Below are 12,688 nucleotides of genomic sequence, written 5' to 3' on the forward strand. Positions count from 1 at the left end.
TAAATAATAAATGAAGGGTTCAAAATAACATCTTTACTAATAAAGTAATGAAACTACTTTTTGCAAGTAGTAATAGTGATGGCTGCACAGAAAATTGAAAGCAAACAAAGCTAAAGTCCCAATAAGAGTCTTATAAAATAATAAATATGCTACAATTGGTATAAAATGAATATGTGAGGAAGAAAACAACTCCTAGTTGGGTAAAACCAGAGCTGAAAAGTCATGTATGGTCAAAGCTGTCGGAACGCTGAACGCTGTCGGAACGCAGGTTACATCGAGGTCATAGCCTATCAAAGTTATGAGATATTTAGTAAATCATAAAGGTATGGAAAAAGGCAAAGTTGGTATTTGAGCAAAATAGAGGAAGGTAGATGCTCTCTTAGCAGACACAACCCAGTGGACAGCTAGTTAGCGAATGTGCATACTTGTGTTATGGTCTCCGCAGTTCACCTGTTGAAAATAACAAGAAGGCACTGAATTAATATTTCAGATAGGCTTTAGTTTGATAAGTAAACAGCATGGATTATAATGATAGAAGTGAATTCATGCATTGCTTGTAGCATAGCTAAAGAATGGTTCACACTATATCGTCGTATGTCAGCGTTTTCCTTTCGGCCATCATCGTCTGCTATGTAAACCACAAACCGATGACGTTGAGGAAGCAACACGGATACGTTGGTAAAGGTTGCAGCTGTCAAACTTTACCAATAATTCGCCGAGCATTGACGACCGCCTGTACAATGTGAACCATTTCGGCGATAGGAAATCGCAGTTGCAAATAGCGTGGTTTAATTATTTCCGTTTATGATTGTTGCTGCAAGACTAGTATTTGATTCAAGCATGCAAAAAAATAGTTTCTTCGCGAAAAATTAAAAGGAAAAATGAAAACACTGTCATGGAGTATTTGCTGATGCAAACGTGAATGGGTTGTGATAGTGTGAACATTGTTATCATCGACGAGCACCAAAGTATTGTGGCATCAATACCGAGATACAGCGATATAGTGTGAACCAGTCATAAGCAGACAGTTAGAGATCCAGAACAAACAAGAAGCAGTCTCACAAACAAGCAATAAACATAAGCAAGCTATCGCAAAATATCGTACCTAACGACCAACAAATATGAAACTATTATGAGTCAGTCCCATACAGTACTTTAGTAGTACTATTAGTAACAGGTGTTATTAATAACTCAGTCTCATACAGTACTTTAGTACTGCTATTAGTAACAGATGTTATTAATAACTCAGTCTCATACAGTACATTAGTACTACTATTAGTAACAGATGTTATTAATAACTCAGTCTCATACAGTATTTTAGTACTACTATTAGTAACAGATGTTATCAATAACTCAGTCTCATACAATACTTTAGTAGTACTATTAGTAACAGATGTTATTAATAACTCAGTCTCATACAGTACTTTAGTACTACTATTAGTAACAGATGTTATTAATAACCCAGTCTCATACAGTACTTTAGTACTACTATTAGTAATAGATGTTATTAATAACTCAGTCTCATACAGTACTTTAGTACCACTATTAGTAACAGATGTTATTAATAACTCAGTCTCATCCAGTACTTTAGTACTAATATTAGTAACAGATGTAATTAATAACTCAGTCTCATACAGTACTTTAGTACTACTATTAGTAACAGATGTTATTAATAACCCAGTCTCATACAGTACTTCAGTACTACTATTAGTAACAGGTGTTATTAATAACTCAATCTCATACAGTACTTTAGTATTACTATTAATAACAGATGTTATTAATAACTCAGTCTCATACAGTACTTTAGTATTGCTATTAGTAACAGATGTCATTAATAACTCAGTCTCATACAGTACTTTAGTATTGCAATTAGTAACAGATGTCATTAATAACTCAGTCTAATACAGTACTTCAGTACTACTATTAGTAACAGATGTTATTAATAACTCAGTCTCATAGTCTTGTACTATCATTAAGTACTACTGTTTTTCATTACTCTCGACTCTTCTATCTTCAGTTTTAATTCGTTGTCTGTTTGTCAGCGTCAAACTAACTGACTGTTGTTATTTGTACTTACAAGTTATAGGTTACTTTTTGCGATATCCCTTTCCTAGCTCTTCAGCTGTTTCTTTGCTCTACCTTTGGGTTTTTCTGCTTTCTGTAACAGAGTGCTCATAAGCTTGAGCTCCAATCCTTTTTTGGTTTCATTCAAAACAACATTTTCCTCTTGTAGTTCTTTGATTTTCTTTTTATAAACTTCAGCTTGTTCTTTTATAAAGTCAATTTCCTCTTCTTGTTTCCTGATTCTCTCCTCATATTCTTGAGCTCGCTCTCCCATGATCTTCTTCAATCTATCGTTTTCCCCTTTTATTTTTTTTATTTCCTTTTTAAGATCTTGTTTTTCCCTACAATATATCAACAAAAACTTCTTGTTATGGGCGACCGAGAACATAAGGTTAGATTTTTGATAACCAGATATCCTGAGACAAGAGCATCCTACTTTTTGGCTTAATTATAATTACTGTTAGGTCTATCACCACACTTGATCAGAACTAAGTTGATTTCGTCCATTGCAGACTGATGGGAAGAATTCCTTCTCTACTTTGGCAAAGAAGAGCCTTCAATTTAGCTCGTCATTTTGAATATCGTAGAAGATATTGTCTGCAATGAATTGCTACTCCTATATCAGATCAATGAGTCAAAACTCACTCAGACCTAGACATTTATAAAATTATAGAAAAGTAACTCACTCTCCGCGCTGTCCCTAAATCATTGATAGTCACATCGGGAGACCTAGGAATTCAGAGCGCAAAGACATATACTAAAGCCCCGCCACACCGCATGAAAAAGCGTTTGCCTTAAAATTATTTTCTCTGGTTTCTTTCTATTTGCCTTTCTGTGAGCCTATCTCATATTATGCATGTACCTATGGCAGATGTATTCAGCTTAATCTCAGCTTATAGAAAATAAAGCTCAGCTAATACACATATCAATATATTTTATATACATAGATAATAGCAATCATTTATGCAGTGAACAATTACATGTAGTAGTCCATGTCTAACTACAGAGTATTAATACTTCTCATAGAATTGTAGCTCTTCGTATTGAGCAGTATAAACACGGGCCAGTTCTGGATACACTACATGTATGTACTAAAACAATTACTTGTTGTTATGTACTGGATACACTATGTACTAATACAATTACTTGTTGTTATGTACTGGATACACTATGTACTAATACAATTACTTGTTGTTATGTACTAGATACACTATGTACTAATACAATTACTTGTTGTTATGTACCGGATACACTATGTACTAAAACAATTACTTGTTGTTATGTACTGGATACACTATGTACTAGTACAATTACTTGTTGTTATGTACTGGATACACTATGTACTAATACAATTACTTGTTGTTATGTACTGGAAACACTATGTACTAATACAATTACTTGTTATGTACTGGATACACTATGTTTTAATACAATTACTTGTTGTTATGTACTGGATACACTATGTACTAATACAATTACTTGTTATGTACTGGATACACTATGTTTTAATACAATTACTTGTTGTTATGTACTGGATACACTATGTACTAATACAATTACTTGTTATTATGTACTGGATACACTATGTACTAATACAATTACTTGTTGTTATGCACTGGATACTCTATGTACTAATACAATTACTTGTTGTTATGTACTGAAACCTTTCTACAGTCAAACTTTCACATTTAAGTTTAATTCTTTCTGGTGCTTACTTTATATGTTAAAATAATTGTATGTTGAAAATTAATATTTCCATAGGATTACACTGCAATTCAGTTAATTCATTCCACAGCCTAAAAATTCCCTATAATTATGATATCTTACTTAATATTTCAGGTAATTATAAATAGCACAAAAATACATGATACTAAACTAAATATAATATCTAATGCAAATCCTATTAAACTACAATATTATATGTAAACAGCTGATCAATAAATCAATGATTGATCAAAAGTGGTTCGATTGTTATTTTGATTTAGAAGTGCATAGATTTGGAGGTAGAGATGGAGACAAACATAAATAGAGGAAACCGCTCTAATGAAGACTACACCGATATTAAACTAACTGGGCTAATCTTTACAATAATGGGAGACGCATATAATTTTACGTTAAGTGTTGAAACTCTGCATGCCGAGGTAGCAGTGAGCATATGCTTTATTGTACTGAGTATTAGAAAGGCTGACAGAAGGTTAGATTTTTTCAAATGCAATACAGTACTCTAGATATGGACACAATTATTGCACAGCATAGAGTGTAATGAGGTTACACCGGCCAAAGATTTTTAAACACTTTCATAACTAGTGCATCATATAGGTAATGCATTGAATGCACTTAATAGGAGCACAAGCAGAAATAGGATGGACGCCTCAGTTTTTAACAGAGCACTGATTCCTTATAGCTACCAAGCTTTTACTCTAAACCACAAAATACCTCTTTAACCATAACCATTTCTAACAAGGTTACAAAAGTGTTTACAAAAGGTTGTCTCTTTAACAAGGTTACAAAGAGATGATCCCATAGGTAACAATAATCCACACACTTCCTAGTCCAAGGGATAGATGTAGAATGATTAGCATGTCCCAACCTACTTTTCGCTGTTGACAATCGAAGCTTTTGTGTCAGCATATTTCGCTATGAGCTCCTCGGCCTCCTCTTCCTGGCAATATACAAGCATGACATGCATATTAAAGGTGATAAAAATAAAAGCTCTGAAAACATACATACAAACAAGAAATAGACTCTCTTTATGAAGGAAAGCAGTAGCAAGCAGCCAATCAGACTTGGTTAGATCATTATATTTAACTACTAGAGTTTGCAGTTAACAAAACTAAATAACTCTTACATGGAAGTCTCTCACTTACCGGATTCCTGTAGTTGGCTGAGCCGCTATGTAGATGGCGGGGTAGTTCCCTAGAAAAGTATATAGCTACTTTGTTAAAGTCTTTCAAGTAGCCATCAATATCACCACAAGGGTCAGCACCTTCCTGGTACTTGGTCACCGATATACGAATTCGTTCAATAGCTTCAAATGTGCTGTTCCATTCATGATCCTCAGCCTGGTTTCTTTTACATCTTCTTATACCTATTATGGCGCTATATAATGTCATCTGATGAGCAAGAAGGATCTCGTGGAGGAATCCATATCTTAGTTTTGATAAAATTAGGCAGAATAATTCTAAGTTTTTCTTTTCTAAGTTCTCCTACAGCGCTTCTGAAAAAACGGGTCCTGCTGTTTTTTATACACATATAATCTTTGTGCAGCATTAGTATGTCATCATGCAAGATGCACAGTTGCTCAGGACTGAATGAATTCCCTCCGCGGTGATAGCTCAATCGATCAAAGATAACTCTCAGGGTCAAATATTTTTCAAGTAGGGCTCCATTTAGTTGTATTGGATAGTCGTTTTCTAATGCGCCCTTCAAGTATTTTGGTATTGCGCTCACCAATTCGTCCATATCACTCAAGCTCATCAACTGATCACATACCATCAGACCTACCCTTTGGTCAACCAAAATGTGTGATTTTGATTTGACAGTTTGTGTGAGAGCCTCAAGGAGTCCGTTGTACACTTTGTCATCATACTCAGCGTTTTGTCTACAACAGTTTGTTCAGCTCAGCTGTAGCTGAATTGTAAACACCATCATGCACATAATGAAAATATACATGTGTGAACGCATTAAATACAATATAGATATTTTGTGTGCAAGGCTAAAACTGTTTACTAGTATGCTTTTAAGCAATGTGAATTTTTCAGATGTCTCAGTGCAAACAGATGTTAAGTTATTAAGCAGGTTTTGTCTTGTTATTATGAATGTGTAAAGGATTTGCTCTGACTCTTTAATTTTCCACACTTGCAAAAACCAACCACTTTGAGTTCATAATAAAACGTATTTGCACAATTAATATAAAGTGTCACAATTAGAGTGTGATATAATTTAGCACAGTAGCATCTGAAAGCTCCTCGTCAAGTACTGCGAGTGAAGCTCTGGCTTGTCCTCTATACATGAAGGAACAAGCCAGAGCCAGGCCATACAGCTGGCTATAAGAGAAAGGGCCTTCTCTCTCTTGCAGCTCGGAGAGCATCTAGGCTCTTCCTCTTATAGTCAGCTTACAGCCAATTTGTCTTGCTTGATAGCTGAGCACAGCAAATCTTCCAAAGAGTTGTTAAGCTCACTTTGCTTCAAATCTATTCTAGATAGCTGTATGTAGTTAAGTGTTTCACATAGCTGTAGCATGGTGGCACTCCGTAATAAAAATAGATCTCCACAGAATGACGGTTTATTTTGGCGCTCTTTTGACATCACAGCTCCGTTCAGCTCGTGTAAGATTGACTGGCGCAATGTTAAGACATATTCCATATTTGTACTGGTCTGGCTTGTGGATCGTTGTGGTCGGTTGGTGGTTATACCTTACAAACTCCCAAACTGGTTCTTCAAGAGTCATGGGCCAGACTGTGGCTTTCAGAGATTTAGTGCGTTTTTCCTTTGGCTCTGTTGAGGTCGGAATGGCTCGGCCTATGTCTCCAGTCTCTGGCCTGCATATCTGTTCAAGTGGATACTAGATGGCAGGCTGTGGCAGCTAATTACTGTGTCTCTCCAACTGGCTTGTCAGTCTCTATTTGAGGTAGCCTGGTTCTCTTTATGTTTGGCCTCTCTTTGGCTTCAGGATAGCTCTGTGCACACATGGTAGAATTTAGTTTTGAATTGATGACTGTCACTGCTACTCTATCAAGTACGTGTAGTTTGGCCAAGCTTTAACTATTTAGTATAGCCTCAAAAACTTGGCTCGCAGCTTAGGGTTGTCTCCTTGTTGCCTCTGTTTATTGATCATCCACAACAAATCGCCAAGTGCATACAGGAGTGACTATTTCTGATCATCTTGTCAAGTTTCTATCTGAACCTGCCAGAAAGCGCCACACATTTCTTCTAGTCTCTTTTGTGTTTCTACTTTGTATTCATGCCAGGCAGGGATGAACTCTATAGCAGAACTCAGGTAGAAGGAGGTGATTACCTCTACAGGAGGTGATTAAAATTTTACCTGGTCTGGGAGTCATAGCTCTCACTTCAGTATGAGCATATTTGCCATTTATTTTATAGCTAAGTGTAGCATGCTTCGGCACACCCTCAATAGCCAGGGAAGCCGCAGGTCTCATTTTTCTTGGCCTCGGCTAAACGGTAGCACCTGGAGCAAGTCATTTAGCTTCCAGTTGTTGTGCTCTGCAGTTCTTTTCACATGGGGTGGTATGAATTGAATCAATTAGGAAATACACAGACCACCCCTCTAGCTTTCTAGGGAGGAAGTAGCTTGTAAAATAGACCCAGTCTAGTGCCTGCGCCTTGATCGACTCGGCACCACTTTTGCCTCTAAAGGCAAGAGTCTGTCAAGAGACTTGAGTCTGCCAGGACAGACTTCTAATGTGCCAGCTGACCCGATAAAAGAGCGCTGTCTAAGTTGGCCCTACTGCCTTAAAAGCAGGTTTCCGACCATTTGTCGGCCAGGTTTTTTCAGATCTGGTTCCGAGCGCGCTTTTGGCAACAGCCTAGTGTGGCTTGTTCAGGCCCCAGTTGTGTTTTCACAGCCGAGCCTGTTTCCAGATACTCAGGCTCCAGCTTTTTTAAGACCTCATAGTAATTCCAAATAGCTATGGCAGGAGACTTTTACATCGTCTCTTTATCTAATGTAAATATGGCAAGAATTCCTTGCCTCCCTTCTTCATTATGAGTAGATATGGCAAAAGGTCACAGTGTTATCTCCCCATTTCAAGTTATGTGACACAAAATCTTTGCGCCACCTTCTTGTTATTTCTCAAAACTTTGCTAGCTGAAGTCCAACTTGGCTCTGTGCATCCAATCGGCTGACTGGAGAGACTTGTTAGTACTCGAACTGTTGGGGACCTTATTGCAACCAGCAATAGGCACTATCATTGCGGCCCTTAGTTGTTTTTCCGGTTCGGTTGCTTCTTTCTAAAGCAGTCCCTACGGACATTTCCCTGTTTTCCACAATCTCAGCACAGAAGAAGTCGCCAGACCTGCTTCGTCAGCTGTGCATCAATAGTGCAAGCTGACTGATAATGTGGTTTCATGCAATCGTGGTCTGTTTTGCTAGCTTCCCTTCCACAGACCAGATGGCTGTTGAGTGACGTTTCCCAGACTTAATCTACAGAAACCAAAGGCCGACTCTGACCACATCAGTTAATGTGGATGTCAAAACTGCCAGCAGATGTTGCTGTAGGCCAGGGTTGTTTAGCGTACTACAGAACATTTCTTTTGGCCATTTTAGCTCGATGAGAGGTCCAGTAGGTCGCCGAAGACCACTTCACACGAACAGCATGCTTCTGGAGAGTGGCTGTTGTGGCACTCCTCAGGGTACTCAGCTAAAACTGACCCTTCCATCCGATTAACTTGCCCACAATTTTCCACCTTTTTCTTCAGGGCCTCTCAGAGATACAGCAGGCTGGCAGCCTAGATCTATTCATTAACTTCGGCTACCTCTTAGAAGCTGATGAAGTATTCTATTTCTCCCAAGCCAAATTAATGTAAGTTAAACTGGTCAGCCAAAGCCCGGGCCCAGGGCACCATTACCATTTTTTTCAATGCAATGGCTAGACACTCTGTACCCCTGTCCATGCTCCAAGGACATCTGGTTGCCACCTCTGTGTCTACCCTAATAAGAAGGGTCCATCAGATCTTTGGAGAGGGGCTGCACGTTTGAGTCAGCTAGGCTCTTCTCACTCTGGACCGTATCTCGTCTTGAGATACTTGTTCTCTCTGAATTTCTCTCCTTACTGCCACTAGGGTAGCCTCGGTTAGTACATCCAGAAGTTTGCTAGTTCTTAAGGAGTCAGGGATCTGAGGTCCCATCACTGCCACCAGTGCAAAATATCCACTGTGACCCTGTGCTTTACTCCAAAAGCAACCAAACCATTTAAGTACAACAGGCAAGGAATACATATTTTCTCAAAATGTATATGTATAATAATACAGTTCAGAGTATGCAACAATCAGTTGCATACTTCCACGTGAGACTTCTAGGTGCTCTGTTTGACTGGGCTCCTTCACACTCCTTAGATATGTATCATTTTAGTAAGCTCCGCCCATTGACTGTAGAGACCGAATCGGTGGTGGACCAGTCCTCTGCGGCCGATTTGGTGGCCGACCCCATTGTACTACTAGTTGTTGCATTTTTGGCCGAGTCATGGGCCAGCCCGTCTTTCCTTCGATCTCAAGCACTGTCGCTTTCATCTTGGAGGGGCCAAGCTGGAATTTTTGGCTCGGCTCGGTGGCTCAGCCATGTGGGTTTCTCGTGACTTCAAGCCCTATTATCATTTGTCGTCACACCTATGTAAATGAGAGACTTGCTCTTCCAGCTCAGAAACTGGCTGGTCTTTTCTCTTTCAGTCAGTTTGGTCATTGTCAGTTTTTTGGTCTGGCTAGGCCCAGTAGGCAGTCAATTGGTCTGACTGGACTGAGTCGTTGGTCGGCCAACATATTTTTTGATGTCAGGCCAGAGTCGAAAAGAGAACCCACCCGCATCCACCAAAAATGTGGGAACACAAGCTTTGCAAATACATAAAGGCTGACAAATAATTTATATAGTCACTTAGTAATGAAACTCATAAGTAGGGTGTGTTTGGCTAACATATAAAAACATCCTGAACAGAAAAATTACCTAGTTACATGAGATCGAATTGTGATTGTTCCCATAGATTGGGGTCTAGTAGTACGTCGAGGAACTTGCTGGCAAGTTGACACCTGCAATACAATGTAAATATATTGCTACACCTCAATATATACCGAAAAGCAAATTGCTCTGTTAGTAATTCAGTAACTGCTTTCTTACCATCGATACTGCAATAAATATTGAAAACACCCGTCACTGAGCTACAATATGTGCTCTTATATTGAGTCATAAATACTGTTGAAGGTTTCTAAAACTAAGCAAGATACATTTCAATCTTCTGAGATAGTACTTGACACAATAAATCTATTTGCTCACCTGTTGCTGTTCGTTCTGATCATCAGTGTCTTCTTCACCTAAAATATTCAAGTACTAAAGGTTAAGTGCAATAATTCACAAATATGGCACAAGCGCAAAAGAGGTGGATAGAAGCATGACTGTTGATTAGATAGTATCAAGCAATAAAAAGTGAACAGCGGAGGTAAGTTGTATTTCAAATAGCCTTTACAGAGAGACAATAGTTTCTGTAAGGGCTCACGACTCTTGCCTTAACTATCTTTCCACTTCCTCATCAGCAGCTCTATAGAACAACCAGCAACCCTAAGGCATACGTTTAACTTTTCTACTATTATTTGTTAGTATACAGAAAGAGGACACAAATAATAGCTAATATCCTAAATAAAGCATATAACTAGTGAAGCTGTGTGTGTGTGGGCGTGCGTGCGTGCGTGTGGGTGTGTAACCTGTTTGTAATCCTGTTCCGTGTGTAACCTGTTTGTAATCCTGTTCCAGTTACTTGGTAGTACAGTATATGAATAGAATACGCTATTACGTTACTAGCAAAAGAGGTAACTCATAACATATACAAAAGTAGATAACATATGACTATGTAGCAGATTCAACAGTTGTAGTACAGCTACTGGTAGACTACAAGGCACAAGGAACTATGAAACACTTTTTAGGCAGACTTTGGTGAAATCAGACGTAGCTACACAACTTTACGTTTCAGATCACTAATTTTAAAAGGTGACAGCGTGTTGATGCATGAGTGGCTATACATTCTGGTCATGCAAGCCATACAAGTACTTTTTGTGGCTTCTAAATACTCCTACTAGCCATACAGGCATGCTAATACTTAAGCTAACCATGTACTGGTCAAGGAAGTTATATATTTGTCACTGTCAACACTATTGCTATATTTATCTTCAGCATGAAAACAATGATTATGACAGCTGGTTGCTCAGTTCCAGCAGCTTTAAAAGAAGTGTGCTTGTAGGTAAAACAATAAGTCAATGAAATAGGAGAAATGCAAAAGTATAATGGTGTGAACAATGATATTTGATTTAGCTTCTTATGGACCAACCTGAATCTCCCCCATCATCTGGCAGTTGTGACATCTTGAACCTATCGGAACATAGTTGCCATAGTGTGTACTGAAGCTGTGTTGATGGTTTGAATGGAGTCTATAAACAGTATATGAAGGGCTTGTGAAAGAATACAATCGGTTTAGGGTTTGACATACAAACTAGTACACCCTGATGATGAGTAGCCAATCAAGATCTACTAATCAAGAGAGACAACTTCTTCTTTCACGTGTATCGTTAGTTTACTCTTTCTATTGATGCTTTACAAGAGACAATAATAAATATGGAAAGTTTTCACACAATACAAATGGAACATGACAGACAATAGAATAAACCAGTGAGTGTAGAATAAGTACAGTGATTATACATTACTATTGATAGAGTTGTGTAGATAATCTAGAAGCTTCTACGGAGGTGACACGTATACATGTAATATGAGAGAGATATATAACTAGAATATTACTGCTCGGAGAGCTTTGTTGTTTCGAATTTACTTTCAATATACTTACTTTCTAATGACCTCCTTTAAATATACTTACTCTCCAATGACCTACTTTCGATGTACTTACTCTCCAATGACCTACTTTCAATGAGTGATGAGTATTTTATTTCAAGAATGCTATCAACTCAAGATATCAACTCTCTCCTGAATAAGAAAAGGTCTTTGAAAGGTATACTTAGTACACCTTTCTAAAACCTCCTTGCATGATGTGATACACTTTAATTGGTCGCCTTAGGTAACCGCACAAATGTCCTCCGCAAAAACAACTGCTGACAACAAAACCTTATTGATTGTTTATTATACAAATTGGTATATCTTTGTGTATAACTCTATACAGATGTTTTACTCTTTTTCTAAAGGCTATTGTCATTTTCTATTTACACACTCCTTTCAGCCTCTTTGCGGAAAGAACTCAGCAAATAAGAGATCCGGTTCAGCAATTTGCCGAAAGAGCTAAACTCCTTAAATATGTCATACTGGGAGGTCAATAAGAGTGAGTCACTGAATGTGCTCAAGTGAGTCAGCACTAATGAGTCTACCTACAGTAGGGAACAGTAGTCTAAGTTCACACTGCGTAGGTAGTACTATTAATTTGACAATCATGTTGTGATGATGAGCTATATGAACTGATCTTCTAATTCAACTAGGGATCTGTCACCATGGCAACACATTATACACAGAGGATGGAAAGGAGGGGGTCACTCCCACCCTACTTCGGGTATAATAAGAAGGAAGAACTTAGCAGAGCAATAAACAGTAAGATGCTAATGGGAGATGTCTTGCCTGACTTCTTCACAAACTGTATAATTTCTGATGCTATAGCAATCAAAACGTTTCAGATAAATAAAATGGCCCAACTTAAACAGATGGAAAATGGCGGCGTGTTGCAAAACAATGCATTAAACATCGTACCCACATTTGCTAAAAATGGCCAAAGCCGTTGGATACATGGAAGAAGACTAGCTCTTGGGTCAGTGTAACTTGATCTTAGTGTTATGTTTTATTGCGTATAGGTATACATATATATATATAGGTATACATATATATAGGTATTGCGTATAGGTATAGTATACA

General features: G+C 38.1%; 1 protein-coding gene across 1 annotated transcript; it reads right to left on the minus strand.

The window, feature by feature from the left end:
* Nucleotides 1-2,110: 2,110 nt before the first annotated feature.
* Nucleotides 2,111-11,145, minus strand: LOC137407281 (rho GTPase-activating protein gacN-like). Its single transcript, XM_068093886.1, has 7 exons — nucleotides 11,112-11,145; nucleotides 10,067-10,104; nucleotides 6,480-6,613; nucleotides 5,569-5,665; nucleotides 4,932-5,177; nucleotides 4,659-4,726; nucleotides 2,111-2,405 (listed from the first exon to the last, which is right to left on the minus strand). The coding sequence occupies exons 1-7, from the start codon at nucleotides 11,143-11,145 to the stop codon at nucleotides 2,111-2,113; spliced, it is 912 nt and encodes a 303-aa protein (XP_067949987.1).
* Between the last annotated feature and the right edge of the window lie 1,543 nt (nucleotides 11,146-12,688).

The sequence above is a fragment of the Watersipora subatra genome, chromosome 10 (assembly GCF_963576615.1).
Source record: "Watersipora subatra chromosome 10, tzWatSuba1.1, whole genome shotgun sequence".
In the NCBI taxonomy this organism is placed as follows: domain Eukaryota; kingdom Metazoa; phylum Bryozoa; class Gymnolaemata; order Cheilostomatida; family Watersiporidae; genus Watersipora; species Watersipora subatra.